Source organism: Sarcophilus harrisii, chromosome 2 (genome assembly GCF_902635505.1).
Source record: "Sarcophilus harrisii chromosome 2, mSarHar1.11, whole genome shotgun sequence".
In the NCBI taxonomy this organism is placed as follows: domain Eukaryota; kingdom Metazoa; phylum Chordata; class Mammalia; order Dasyuromorphia; family Dasyuridae; genus Sarcophilus; species Sarcophilus harrisii.
In genome coordinates, this window is record NC_045427.1 from 218986448 (window position 1) to 219002466 (window position 16019).

Consider the following 16019-nt stretch of genomic DNA (forward strand, 5'->3'; position numbering starts at 1 on the left):
CAGAAAGGCATTCATTTCATTTCAATGTTGATTCATTTCAGTTGTGTCCAACTATTTGTGATTCCACTTAGGATTTTCTTGGCAAAGATACTGCAGTGGTTTTGCCATTTCTTTCTCCAGCTCAATTTTACAGTTGAGGAAATTGAAGCAAACAGTGTTAAGTGACTTGCCCAGGGTCACACAGCTAGTATGTGTCTGTAGCCAGATTTGAACTCACTAAGACTACAGCCGCTGAATTCCATCTACTGCATCACCTAATTCCTTTAGAAAGACATCCGCTATCACTTAAAGAAGTTTGGAATGTCTATTCATTCAGGAAAAACCAAATAGATGCTGACCATTTTTCACATGTATCTAAATGAGCCCACTATAGAGGTTATACAACAATATTTATATCAGGGATAATACAGATGGACAATGAGCTGGGCTCAAAGTTGAAAAGGAGAATAAAGGACTGGATTGTCTTTGAAAAATGGCAATTTTACTTTTACTGACCCCAAATTTTTCATAACAGCAAATACCCCTTTTTTCTCCTGTTCTCTTCTCTCCTCCCTTTTCCTCTCCTCTTTTTCTCTCTTCTCCCTCTTCCTCCTTCTCTTCATCTTCATTTTTCTGAGAAGCCTCCCATATAGTTTCTTTCCTTACATTTACTTGAATTCAGAAGGAGCAACATGGAATCTAAGTATGCTCTAATTTGCAAAGGAATTCTGAAATTTTCTAGTTTGGGGATTCAAAAACAACTTCTCCCAAAGCCAACCTGTCCACTTTCACTGGAGGTAACAAAATAAAGGACACTGCCTTCACACCAGAAGAGATTTTAAAGCAAAGAATGTGCCCTCCTTTCAAACGCTATTTATGTCAAGCCATGTTTTCTCTCTTCACGTTTCTGCTGCCCCGTTTGAGAAACCCTGGAAACAGAGCAGTATCTGAATTACTAATATAAAAGGAGTTAACCCTCCTCAAGTTATGTCCTAATGACTAATAGATTATTGGACTCAGAGGAGCCCCTGATAATATTCTTATTCTACATTATTGTATTGTATTATATTATATTATATCATATCATATTATATTCTTAAAGAGGATGTCTACTGAGGAACCTATTAGTAAAATAAGTAATACTGGGTCCAAAGTGACTTATATGTCCTATTCATTATAGTTTCTGAGAATTCCAGTCAAGAGTTACTTGGAACCCTTGTCCCACCCAATAGTGCTTCTTGTCAGTGTTTACATTATTAGTAACATAGGAATATCGTGCTAATGACAATGGGCACAAATCGGTGGCTAGAGAAGACCTTTCAAATTGGGAAGATTCTAAGAAATCTTGTTTCTTTTTTCTGATGACAGTTTCTCATGGAAGGTCTCCCCTTGGGCATCAATCTTACTACTTCTATCATAGGTTTCTCCAGTCCCAGAGAAAACTTATTTATTTTATGGTGACCTAGAGGCTTACAAGCCACACAGAAATTTCACTTCCCATTCAATCATTGGCAACAGCTTTTTTGACTTGTCCAGACTCCTCAACAGCCAAATCCAAGTTGGCATAATAGTCTAGTCCCTCTGCCGGAGCAGGCTTGATGGACCGGGAATTTCAATCATTTTCCTGTCTTAGGCCTGGGGATGGGCCTGGAATTGGGGCAGCGTCACGGCTCAGCTGGCGGAAGGGCTTGGGAAATCTCAGGTCAGTTCTTCCTGGCTCCCTATCCATTCTACACCCTGTGCCAAAGAAGTCTTTTCAACACAGGTATTTTATTCGTCTTATTGAAACACCACTCCCTCTATAGAAAACCAAAGAGGAGCCCCATCCCACAGATGACAATGGGAAGGGATGCGTGGCAGACAGAAAAGGCTGCAATATATAACTACGAAGAAACTCTGAATAACGGGGATAAAGGATAGCATCAAAGAATTATATGACAGAAAGAGAAGAGGAGTTGGTCACATGGCAAAGACAAAGATGAAAGGCAGACAATGGCTCCATTGGTATTCTTGTGAATATATCATGCTTCTCACTAGGCTACAAAGGCAGGAATTGTATCTTATCTAAACTCTCTATTATTTTTTCCAGTGCCCAGTATAATGCTCTGCACACAGCAGGCACTTAATACATACATGATAAAATGAATTTATTCTCTAGCTGTCATGGAAACCCTGTAATTGCCCTTCAATCTAGAAAACTGTCTTCCTTTTCCTTTGCCACTTATTAATTCCTATTCTACCTTTAGTATACCGAGTACTTCTACTTATTTTTGCACTTATCCTGTGCCTGAAAAATGCTGAGATTTTATGTCACAAAGTGCTTCTAGGACTTCAAAATCAAGAAGTCCCATGAAACTGGGAACAGCACTTAAGAATACACTTACAGGGAATCCCTGTATTAAGGGAGGGGGGATTGGGGAGACATGGACTGCTACACTAGAAAACAATACAAGGCAGTATATAACCAAGTTTTAGAGAATGCAATATACATAATAAGATGTATAGAAATTCAAAGCAAGGAATGATAGTCAAAGGTTTTGAAGAGAAAGATATTGAGCTGAGCTCCTATCTATAAGATAGAGCAGGAAATAGGTTCCAGCAGAGGCTACACCTTGAGGGATAGGAGATAAGATGATAAGGTGACTAGTGTGAAAAATCTGTAACCAGAAATAGTATGAGATAAAGTTGGGTAGAGGATGTAGAACTAGTTGATATGTATATTGGAGGGTCTCGAATGCCAGACAAAGGAGTTCATTTTTGAGCAAATATTTTCAGAAGTCATTTTTCTTAAGCAAAGGAATTATGAAAAACAAAGCAAATGTATTCAGGATGGATTAAAGGAAAGAAGAAACTAGTGGGGGAAGGGGAAAGTTAAGAAGCAGTTAATGCAGTTATGGGAACCTGGACCCAAATAGTGATAATAGGAATGGAGAGGAAGGGAGGAATTTGAAAGATTTTTCAAAGGAAGAATAAAGAAGAGCTGCTGATTGATGTGAAAGATCAAGAAGCCAAAGATAGCGCTTACAGTTTTAAGCCTATTAGGCATAACTGGACTGGATTTTGCAGTACTTGCCCTCAATTATCTTAGCAGTATTAATTCTGCAAACCTAGGTAAAGTTAAATAATTGCTAATGTTTGGTGTACAAATCAATTAGTAATCTAATTAAAAACTTTTCAATATCAATTTCTCAGAGACCTCCTTCCTAAAGATTATAATGAAGCAGACTGTAAAGGAAACCTAATCATTCTCAATTTACAAAGAAAGGAAACTGAGGCATAAAAAGGGAAGGTACATAGACATTCTGGGATAGAACTTGCCTCATATATATATATATTAAATTACTTTCTCCTGAATCTCTCTTTCAGAAATCAAGATTCACAAAATGAATGGAGCTATCATTATCTTCAACATACACATGTCTTACAGTAGGAAAGATGTGTGAAGTCAAAAGGGAAGTGTTATTTCATGGTGAGAGAAGAGTAGGAAAAAGGAACTCTGAGGTTCCACTTGTCTTATTCTATGAGACAGAGAGTGTGACTTCTCCCTTTCCTTCTCACGAAGCCTGGAGTGTTTATCCTTCTATAGTCAGGATGAAAATTATGTTGTAGAGCTAATAATAATGATACATTGTGCTTATATAGCTTTTTGTGATGTGGTGTCATTATATAATTTTATCTCTATAACATCTTTGTGAGGTAGGGAGAACAGATATTGTAATCAATGACTTGGATGAAGACATATATATATATATATATATATATGTTATATTACATGTTTATCAACTTTATAGATTTCACAAAGCTGGTACAATAGCCAACATATTAGATGACAATCAGAATAACAGGCCAAAATTAGTAAGATAGAATTAATTAGGGATAAATTTAAAAATCACCATTTGGAATCAACAGATCAACTATACAAGTTCAGAATTGGAAAAAAAAAGCCTAGCTAAACAATATCTTTGGGTTTTTTTTTTTAAATTAAAAAGCTTTTGATTTTTTAATTTTTTTTAAAATTAAAAGCAAGGATGAATGTTGAAAACATCTTTGCATGTATTTTGAAAAATAAAAGGCTATTATATAAAATGTTTTAATTAAAGCTTTTTATTTTCAAAACATATACATGGATAATTTTCAACATTCACCATTATAAAATCCTGTTAAACAATATTTTTGAAAGATATTAGAATTTAAGTGGATAACAGAATGAAGATGGTGGAAGTTCCAATGCTCTCTGCTCTTGTCTGACCACATCCAGGGTACTAGATTTAATTTTGGGTACCAAGCTTTAAGGACACTGACAAATTTAAGTATATCCAGATAGTATCTAGGACAATGATAAGAAATGGCAAATGAGGATCTATTAAAGGAAGGAGGGATAATTGGCTTGAAGAAGCTAAGCCTTAGGAGGAAAATGATAGCTGTCTTCGAATCTGTCAAGGGTTATCATGTAGAAAAAGAACCAAACTCTTAGCCCCTAAGGATAGAATGTGTGGGTGCAGAAAATCAGACTTTTGCTAAATATAAGGAAAAACTTCCTAAACAATTAGAGTTATCCATCACATTCGAAATCTTTAGAGATAAAACTAGAAAGTGGTGGAATAAAGGTAGAAACTTGCTCAACCTCTCCCCTAAACTGCTCCAAATTCCCTTAAATGATGACTCTAAGAAATTTTAGAGCATCAGAAAACACAAAAAGACAAGATGGGACTTCAAAAGTAAGAGCTCCAGTAGGGATAGGATCTCTTAGAGACCTCTGCTTCTTTGATCCTTATTGGGTCCCGGAGCAGAGGAGCAATCAAATAGATCTGGGATGCACATTGCAGCTTGCTCTCAGAAAAAGAAAAAAAGAGGGGTGATGATTTCCAAAATCAGCAGAGACCAGCTTTCCTATCAGGATATGGCAACGTCTTTAATTCCTCACTTAGAAGAGAGAGAAAAAAAGTGCCTCTCCCTGTCATGACCTAGCCAAACCTCACCCAGACAGACCTACCTCCCTGGCTACCTGACGCAGCAGTGAAAGCAGTAAAACTTGTTTATCTCCTCTATTAAGATATCACACAGAACACAATGCACACAGAAATACACTATATACACAAACACAAAGGAGCTCCACACGCTTGACCAGCTGCCCACAGACAATATCAGTAGACATACACAACATGGGCAGAGACATACACAGCAACATTACAAAAGCACATGCATTCGTGAAATAAAATGAAAACAAACACACAGCCCATATTAACTAACACACTGTGATCCACATTTACCACCCAAGCCCAGAGGAACTGGAGTGTGCACACTTAGGAGGGGAACCTGGGGGAGCAGGAGTATCCAGACACAGATGTCCTTAAGGGGGTTGGGGTTCAGGCAGTTCTGTCACTCAGGCCTGGGTGGAACTGAATTAACATAGATGAAGAAACCCCCAGAGACACAAAGCCTGTTTTTCTGCCTCATCAGGATATTCTAGACCATGGCAAACAGAAGACATGTTACTGAACAGAAGGTAGAAAATCAAATGTGTGTCTTGATAGTGGCTGCCACCAAGGGAACTGAGAGTCAAGAGTATCTTCAAGAATGTCTATTCCTGAAGGTATCAGTTCTGCTCCAAATCTCTTTTCCCCTTCCCCAGTGTCAGCATCACTTTCAGTTCCATGTGACAAAGAAGAACACCTGGACCCTTTAAAATTTTCTGGCTCTTGTTGATAATTTTGAGATGGTAATGTTATTAAATTGGACCTGGCTATTCAATATCAACAGAGAATAATGTGACAAGAGACTCTTGCAATACAGAGCCTACATAAGATTCCCACTTTAAGGGACAAGGAGGGTTACTTCACAGGTCAAATCCAGATACCTAGAGGCAATCTTTTCTTTTTCTTTTTTTTTTTTTTGCCTTTTTAAAAAAATGGTTTATGTATTATTAGGATTAACTGATTTTTAAATGGTTGGCAGAATACATCTATGTTAATTCTGAAAAAAAATTTTTTTTATGAAATTCATTTGTGGGTTTTTTTTATATTAATAGCCTTTTATTTTTCAAAATACATGCAAAGACAGTTTTCAACATTCATTCTTACAAAACCTTGTGTTCCATATTTTTGTCCCTCCCTTCTCACCTTCCCTCTCCCCTAGACCAAGTAACTCAGTATAGCTTAAACATGTGCAATTCTTCTAAACATATTTCCACACCTACCATGCTGCACAAAAAAATCAGATCAAAAAGGAAAAAAAGATAGGAAAAAAATACCAACTAAGCAAACAACAACAACCAAAATGAGAACACTATGTTGTGATCCACATTTAGTGCTCATAGTTCTCTATCTGGATGTGAATGTCTTTCTCCATCACAAGTCTATTTGAATTGGTCTGGATCACTTCATTGTTGAAAAAAGCCACATCCATCACAGTTGATCTTTTACTAGGATATTTTCTCTTTCCTACTTTCAACCTGACAGATTACTTCCTTCCTACTTTTAATCTGACAAATAACTTCTCTTCAAACTATATCATAACTGTCACCATCATCATTATGACCAGTAAAACATTTTTTTTAAACTTTGATCTCTTTTGACCAATTTTTTTATTTCTCATATAGAAATGTGATTCAAAACCTAGTGACTATAATGTGTCAGGGAATATCAAAACCACTGTGAGGTATTCATCAAATTCTTTTTTCCCAGGTCTTCAAAAGGATTCAAAAGAATCTTTAAAAGTTTATAAAATCATGGGATTTAAAGATCATCTCACTGAACCCCCTCATTTTACAAATGAGCAAACTGAGGCTCAGAGATACCAAGTGGCTCTTCCAAGGTCACAGAGTTAAATAGTAGAACTAATTACTCACAGCCTAAGTCACTGAATTTCCACTCCAGGACTGACAAAAACACTCTGGGAGGGAATGTTCCTGAGCTCTGCTACTGCTTTGCTGGTTGGTCCTGACTGAGCTGGGACAAGAATTCTCAGGATGGGCTTATGTCCACAGCACAGGATGTCTTCTTTGTTTAATGGGTGGTTACCTTTCCAAGGCAAGAATCTTGGTAGCTAATAATTACCAACAATACATTATGATTGTTATTGTCATAACTACATGGCATTTCTATAGCCAAGAGCATCTAATAGGAAAAGCTGAGCCTTCATCCTCATATAGGACTCTCTTTATAGTGTGAACCCCAAAGAAGGTGGCTGTAAATTCTAAGATTATAGTCCTCCTACTCTGTAGCTATTGTTCGGGTACCTATTTACATATTTTCTTCCCAATTAGTGTGTAAGCTCCTAGAAGACAGGTGCTGTTTTTACATTTATGACTTTCTTTGCATCACCAGCATTTAACAGAAGATCAGACACTAGTATGCATAATAAATGCTTGCTGATTGCTTGAGGATATGGCATGGGGCTCAGAATCACAAAGACTTGAGTTCAAATTTACTAGCTATGTGATCCTGGACAAATCACCTAACCTCTGTCTGCCTCAATTTTTCAGCTGCAAAATGGGGATAATAACAGCATCTACCTCACAGAGGTATTGCAAAGATCAAATGAGATAATATTTATAAAGAGATTAGCACAGTGTCTGACATATAATATGTAATAATAATATATAATGTAATATTACTAAATATCTGCTCTCTTCCTGATTGAAAAGAATATGCAGTGAAGGGATAGCTGACTTGACTAAAGCCACATAATCATCAGAAAGAAATAACTGAATCAAGAAACATTTAGTAAGAAATCACTACGTGCCCAGTTTTAAATGCTAGGGATACAAGAAACATGGTCTCTGCCCTCAAGGAGTTTACTTTCTAACAGATGAGACAATAATCAAATAACTACGTACGTGCAAGATATATAAAAAGTAGATGAAAGATGGGAGAAGGCATTCATAGTAGAGGGAAGCAGGAAAGGTTTTCTGCAGAAGGAAAGATTTTAATTGCGTCTTGAAGGGGGCTAGGGAAACCAGGAGAAAGAGGTGAGGCAAAAAAAAATTCCAGGCTTGGGGGACAGCTATTGAAAAGTTACAATCTGGAGATGGAGTGTCTCATGAAATGAACAAGCAGCCCGCCAGCAGATTATCAAGTGTTGAAGGGGAATAAAGTGTAAGAAATCTGCAAAGGCAGAAAATGTTATTTTTTAAAAATTAAAAAAAAAATTGTTTGTCACTCTTAAAAGTTCCCATTTCCCTTCCTCTCTCTGCACCTTCCACCAAGGAAGACAGCCATTCAACACAAATCTATGGCACAAGTAGGTGCCTGTTGAAGTACATGGTGGAGGTACTTTATGAATCTCTGGAGGTGGATAGCACTTTTCTTCATAGGTCTTTCATAATTAATTTGAGTATTTATAATATTCAGAATAACTTGGTTGTTCACAACTATTCTTTGAACAATACGGGTATTACTGTATTCTTAGTTCTGTTGGTTCTCTTCACTTTTCGTTCTTTTATACTATGAAAAGCTTTAAATGCCAAAGAGAACATTATATTTGCTCATGGAGATAGTAATAGGAAGCCACTGGAGGGTGAGTGGGGAAATGACAGACGAGAAGTATTTGAAAGAGAGGGAAGAAGTAGAAGTTTCAATTTCCATGGAAGGTAGAACTAGGAACAAGACTCTGGTTGGTTTTCTCACAAGTGAATATAGCCAAAGTAAATCTAAGTGAGAACAGAGCCTCAAGAGTGGGGGAAAGCTGCCATTTTTTACCCAGCAGGGTCACGTTAGGTGATACTATGACTACCCTGGCCTCAGTTTCCCCATCTGCACCATGGGGAAAAGCCAAAACCTTTGAGCTCTCAGGATGAAAGGCTCTTTAGTGGTGGAGAACATGGCTACCTGTAAAATTGGGCTAATGACGCCACTCGCTCTCTGGCTAGTGAGGAGTCTGGTCTTCTTTGAAGATGAAACATGCTCGACCCTAATGAGGAGTCAGTTGTAGCAGAATTAAGACTGGGCGCCAGCTTCCAGCGAGTTCTCTCATAGACCACTAATCAGGCCCCACCCTGTGAGTAGCATAGGGATGAGGGTTTCTTAAATAGTGCAACTTGAACTTTTCAGTTCACACAATATTTAAGCAAAACAAAATAGCTCCTGTTTGCTTTTATGGGGCAGTGCTCTTTTCCCCACCTGATTCTTGAGTACTTTAACTCAATAGTCATCCCTTCAGGTAAAGGAAAGGAAAATGTGGAACAAGAGAGAGAGATAAAAAAAGTCTCCTGAGTAAGTTTCTACCAGTAAAGTCACACAGAATCCCCTCTGATTCTCTATAGAAGCTTCTCTATCCCACTGTGTGCACCATTTCAAGTTTGTAAATCCACTCTGATTCATTCATTTTCTAAAATGGCGGTCATCCAACATGAGAACCTTTTATAGCATCCTCTCTATGCTCAGAAATGGTACCTAAAGTAACCAGGGGTCCTTCTTATTTCTTTAGCCTTTTAAATGAATATTTATTCTGTTATCAGAAAGGCAATGACAGGCAATAAAGCTAAAAATGACAATTTACCGAGTTGGAGATGGTTTTAGCTAAGATGGGGAAAACAATTTTATGGCACCTATGGGTGGCTATTGAACGTGGAAGTGGGACTTGATGAATTTTATTATGTACTTTTCCTTTTTTTCTCTCCCCCTACCTTCTTTCTTTTACTATTTTCATTTTTTTATTGTTCAGGCCTACTTCCCTATGCTCGTGGCATCCAGGATTAAAGAGGCTGCTTATACAGGAACTAAAAGCTTACTTCATTCATTTTGGGGTGAAGGGCTACCTTTGTTCTTAAGTGGTCAATTACTGGTCCTGCTTTTTTACAAACTCAAACATAAGCCTGGAGTTATAATAAACAAGTGGGTCTGGTTTATAGATAATACTTGGCAAAGCAGAATAGGAATGGAGGAAGCTATGACTCCTGGGAAGCGGCAGTTTCAGAAATGTGCTGAATATCAGGAAGAACTGAAAAATAATCTTCTCCTAGTTTTCCCAGAGGAGAAGCACAGTCCAGGAATTATCATATCTTCATAATAGTCCAACATTCATTAAGTCATTAATTCCTTTATCTGATTTGCAAAAAGATGCCTAAAGGCTGTACCTTTGGATGAATTGACATTAACCTCAGAGAAGATTCATTGCCTACCTAAATTTCCAAGAAGTAAAAGGACCAGGACCTTCAAGTCTCTGTGTTAGGAAGCCAAATGGCCCAATCTAGATTCACTCTAACCCATGAAACTATCTTGGCTCTTTAGGAATGAAAAAGATGGGGACCAGAGACCCTGGGGTTTGATTCCTTCAGACTTAAGGAAAAACAAATATCTACATCCCCTTACATCACTTTGATGTAAGTCAAAATCACTTTGACAAGTGATTTATCTTATTATTCCACCCCTGATCAGAGCTTCAATAACTATGTGAATGAGCAACTTGATTTCACCCAAGTCCCTAGGCCTTAGCTTAAGAGTAACCTGGAAGTCACTATGGAAAACAAAGCCATGTCAAGCTGTGAAAGACACAGTAAATCACATGTGCAGTGTCAGGGACACATTCAAAACCTGAGTCTCCATACCTCATACACACTATATTGCCTGTCAGTGTCTCTGTGAGGGGGTGTGTACAAAGGTACTAATTACAGGCTATAGAGCAGATAATTAGCACCTCCTCTTAATAGGGGAGGCAACCTGTTGGTATCTGCCCTGGTATTGCCTCAGGGATTTTGTTTTTAATTTAATTTTTTTTTTTTTTTTTGGTGAGGGGCAAAGGAAGGAAAGTAATGGAAACACATCATATCACTGAGCCTTCCTACAGGCCTTAGCACTGGATGAAAGGAGGACATGCAAAAGGCTCACCTCTTGATCTAGCTCCGTGTTGACTTCTAGCTGTTGCTTCTGGTTTTGCAAGGAGGAGCAGGTGGTCAAGTGCTGCCCTAAGGAAGATGGTTTCATGAGACCCAGGAGGTAGCAGAGCTGGGAGAGCTGTGAAGAAGAGGAGGAAGAGGATGCATCATTGAGGTGGTGCTTAGAGATATATGCACTGAGGAATTCAGTAGAAGCCCACAACCAAGCAGCTTTTTTTTTTTTTTTTTATCTAGAAATTGAAAATTGCTTTCTTTAAGCTCTACATTAGTGCATTATCAGGAACAGGCAGCATGGGCTTGGAATCAAAATCTGGACCCTGAAGTTTAATAGCTGCCTGACCATAGATGATAAATCACAACCTCTCCCAATCTCAGTTCCTTCAAATACAAACAAGAGCTAAGAATACTTGTGTTCTTAGGGGATGCTGCAAATCACTCAAATGTTCCTGGATCTTGATTTTCTCATCTATAAAATGGATTTTTAAAAAACCCAAAGTAAATAAATTAAATGGGAATGATAATACCTAGTAACAAAGAATACCGTAAAGTGCTATACAAACGTAAGGTATCAAAGAAATAATGGGGCATAATGGAGGGGACCTAGTCAGTCAGTCAGAGACCCTACCTTTGAATTCCAACTCTGCCTGTCTTTTCTTGGACAGGCTGCTTAACCCCTTTAGGTCTCTGTTCACTCTCAGTTTACTCTAAGACTCTAAGGACGCATCCATGAAGGTTTTCTTGAACTCAGGGGGTCCTAATGCTACATAAATTAAGGCAGAGAGTCTGGAACAACAAGCTCTAGACCTGGGTCTCTGCCTCTGGGTAAATGCCTTCTCCTTTCTGTGCTCTCTACCTCTAAATTCTACATTAAAAAAAAAAAAAAGGGCCAGTCATAAGAACAAATGAGAGAACACACTCTATCTTAGTACTTGGGTAGAAGGTGTCAGACTGCGTCTAAGTTTATAATCTAACCATCAGGATAAACGCCTAGGGGGATGCAGCCTGGAGCTTAATAACTGACAGGTGATAAGTTCACTTGGGCAGCCTCTACTAGTGGGAACCCTTGATCTTCTCCGGCTGAAAACTGGAAGGGGCTGACTAATTTCTCGGAAGTTAGCTTCTTAGTGTCTGTAAAAGCAGACAATGAGGCTCTTGCTTCTCAGACGTTATAGGAGATGGAGAAAGGGAGGAGCAAATGGGCACATGGGAAAGGAGGGTTTGTCAAACTCACAAATGGAGCTCTTGCAGGGGGATGCACGGTGTGGCTAGTCACATATTTGCCAGTCTCCTCCACCTCAGAAACTTAACCCCGAGCTCCCTATTTACGCCATATCCTCATGGTTGCTCACGATTTAGAGTAACACCTTTCCTCAGGTCCAGCTCCCTGGCTTACCCCGAAGCCCCTCTTCTCAAGTAAGTGCACCTGGCTGCTTCATCATGACTCAACATGACTCACTTGCCAGACACTCAACTCAGCACCTATCTACCAGATTGCAGGTTTAGACAGTCAAAAGTCTCAAGGCTGCTGAAAGGATGAAATTGTGGCTAGGAGCCAGGATCATCTCCCTCTTCCTCCCCCTCTCCCCCAAGTCTGTGGCCCTAGGCTTATAGAAAGGGTGCAAACCATCTATCTTTAGTCACAGAGAGAAAGAGAAGTGGGAGCAAGAAAGAGCTGACTGGTCATAGAAGCTCGGACAAAAACTTGACCTGGCTCTGCACCCAAACCACTGAGGTCTCAGTCCTTTGGCAGGCTCCTCCTAGAAACCAAAGAGTTGTTTCTAAAATACCCCCTGTCCATTCATTCCTTACAATTGCACAAGCATTAGATTCTGCTTTTTAAGACAAAAGAGATTTAAAATTTATTGCACATGCAATCCATACAAATAAAACATATTCCTTCGACCTCATGGTCATCAAGCTTTTGGCTTTGCCCTGTACAAGCTCACTTTTGTTCTCTAAACACTCCTAAGCTCCATGAGCCCACGAGACAGGGGATAGAAGATGGTACATATTCACAGGCACCTCACTTACTCCCATTTTCTTCTTGCTTAGTTAAAATAGCTTCAGTCAGATCATCTCACCAAGCTGCTTCTCTCTGTTATTTGCTATTGTACTTGCTGATTGCTTATTCTTTTTACATTTCCGGGCTGTGGGTATGGCACTAGAAAGCTGAATTAAAGGGATGAATCACTTAAGAAATAACTTTACACACACACACACACACACACACACACACACCTGCAATAAGCTTGGGATAAGAGCTTATTTTGGTTGTGATGGGTACTGGTAGGATATAGATTGTAAATTGCCTGAAGTTATGAGATATCATGCCAAATATTCAGCCATGAAGAGAAAACTCACATCAGGATTCAAATCATTACTTAAGGAAAGAGGCCTTAATTGGTTGGGCTATTTTTTTTTTTTCTATTCTGGAATAAAAAAGATGAGTTTGTTTATCATATCTCCCATGATGATGCCAATGGTGGAATAATCCTAAAACAGCATTTATATTGATGCTGGATTTTTCCAAGATAGAATGATTGTTCACATTCTCATATCCCATCAGTCACCCAACAGCATGGCCACCTGGACACCACATAATACTTAATATCTGAGACTGATTTGGCTTTCTAATTCTTTTTTAAATTTAATTTTGTTTTATTTTTAATTTTGAATTCCCTCCCTCTCTGATTCCCTTTCCCACTCACTGAAAAGTCAAGAAAAACAAAATTCATTACATATATGTATGTGTGTGTATAAATATAATCATGCAAAATGAATTCCTATCTTAGCCATGTCGAGAGAGAGACAGAGAGACAGAGAGAGACAGAGACAGAGAAAAGAAAAAAAGAAACAAAATATGTTTTATTTTGTACTCTGTGTCCACCCAGCCTCTCTTTGGAGGCAGATAGCATGCTTCATTATGAATCACCTGAAATTGTGATTGATAGTGACAAATATGGGACTATGTTTAAAAGGATTGTATATGTATGACCTACATCAGACTTCCTGCTGTCTTGGGGAGGGAGAAGGTAAGGAAAGGAGGGAAAAAAATTTGGAACTCAAAATCTTACAAAAATGAAGGTTGAAAACTATCTTTACATATAATTGGAAAAATATTTACATATAATTGGAAAATTATTCCAACAATCCACAATTTACTAAGTCTTTCAAAGTTCATTATCTTTACAACATTCCTATTCCTGTATAAAGTGTTTCCCTACTACTATTCATTTCACTTTATATCAGTTCTTACAACTCTCTCTAGGCTTTTTTTTTGAAACTGTCCTCTTCAGCATTTTTTATATTATATTAAATGTAGTTTATTCAGTCATTCTCTAATTGATTAACTCTTTTTCTATATCTCTCCCTTTACCACAAACAAAACTTGCTGTTACTTAACTCCTTTTCTGTTTCACTCAATTCATCAGTAACTTCCTGTTTACTGGATTCTCTTCTCATGCTAAACTATATGGAGTCAACCACTTCTCTAACTCCAGACTTTCCCTGCTATTGTTGATTGGAATCATAGCATATCAACATTGGAATCAACTTCAGAGTAAGTCAATGTCCACTGGAGCCAAAATCATTTTACAACGTACCTGACAAGTAGTCAGTCTTTGCTTGGAAAGCTGAGAAAGAACTGACTGAAAACATAAAACTTCCTATTCCATCTTTAAATAGCTCTAGTTGCTTGGAAATTTATTCTTATATCAAATCTAAATCATCATCTCTTCTACTTCAAGCCATTGCTCCTTTTTGTTTTCTAGGGCCAAGCAAAACAAATTGAATCTCTCTTCCATGGAATAGCCCTTAAAATAACTGAAGACAATTATCATGTTCTATTTCTACCCCTATGCCCAAGACTTTTTTCCTGGCTAAGTATTCCCATTTCCTTCAACTGAGAATCCTTGGTTTAGTCCTCATATTTAATCTTAATATGCTTGACCATTCTAGCTGTCCTTTTCAAGTCACTCTCCAGCTTAACAATAATCTTCCTAAAAGATTAAAAAATTAAAAAAAAAATCTTCCCATGGCTAAATGTGATGTTGTAGACTCGGTCTAGCCAATAGACTCTTCACTAGACACAATGAATCCCTTAACATAGAAGAGAATAGATTAAATTTTTTGGTTGCCACATAACACTACTGATTCAACTTCTAGTCTACTAAAATCTCACAAAGAAATGGAGACCGACAGGTCTGCTGAGAAGTTAAGTTTAGTTCATCTTTAAAAAAAAAAAAAAAAAAAAAGGAAAGGATAGAAATGGCAAGCTCTTGTGTGCTAAACCTTGATTTCTGGCAAAATTCTAAACATATCATTAACGGATAGTTAACAAGCACATGGAAAAGTCAGTAGGGATGACAAATAACCAACAAAAACAATTTATACCAAACTAAGCTGATTTCCCTTTTTTGAGTGAGTTTATCAGGCTGGTAGTTCAAAGAAATTCTATATGTATGCTTTTACTAAAATTTATCCGAACATTTGACCAATTCCTCCATGCTATTTTTATGGACAAGGTACAAAGCTGAGAACTAGAAAAACAATTAGTGAGAAGATCCAGAAAAGTTTGAAGAACTGAACTCATAGAATAGTCTGTAATGGTTCAACATGAGCTTGGGAAGAAGAGATAAATCCTTAAATTCAAGGATCTTTAAAAATCTTTAAAAAGTTTTGCTTTTTTTTTTTTTTTTAAATCAATGACATGGATAAAGGATGCAATGTTCATCAATTCTGAAGATGACAGAGAAAACTAAAAGGGATATTTGGCAGGATGACACAGTAGAAAGACCATTCTCTCTAGACTCAAAGATGCTGTTGTTTAATAACTAAAGGATCTTTGGCAAGTACCTTCAAGTGTCTCAGTGTCAGTTTCCCCATGAGATCCCTTCCAATTCTTGATCTATTATCCCATGATCCTATAATCCTCCACTGAGTAAGGATTTGAATATATTCTAACAAGTTCAGATATTGAGTCAAACTAAATAAGATGAAATTTAATAAGAATAAACATGATACTTTATTTTATACTTGAGCTGTTCAGCTAAAAAAGTAAGGTCTGGTAGTGTTGATGGTCTGCATGCTCCACAATGAGTCAATGCTGGGATGTGGCATTCAAAAAAAAAAAGTTAATGCAAACAAACTGCTTTAGGAGAGACAATGTCTAGGACTCAGAAGGTGATAGTTCTTGTTCACTCTTCCA

At 37.7% G+C, this 16019-nt stretch overlaps 1 protein-coding gene across 3 annotated transcripts in view; it reads right to left on the reverse strand.

Annotated features, from left to right (window-relative positions):
• FAM178B (family with sequence similarity 178 member B) overlaps positions 1-16019 on the reverse strand; it is a 171026-nt gene that overhangs the window by 21586 nt on the left and 133421 nt on the right. For all 3 annotated transcript variants that reach the window (XM_031951489.1, XM_031951490.1, XM_031951491.1), the window contains exon 15: positions 10806-10931. In XM_031951489.1, the coding sequence (XP_031807349.1) occupies positions 10806-10931 (126 nt within the window). The remainder of the gene's footprint in view (positions 1-10805; positions 10932-16019) is intronic.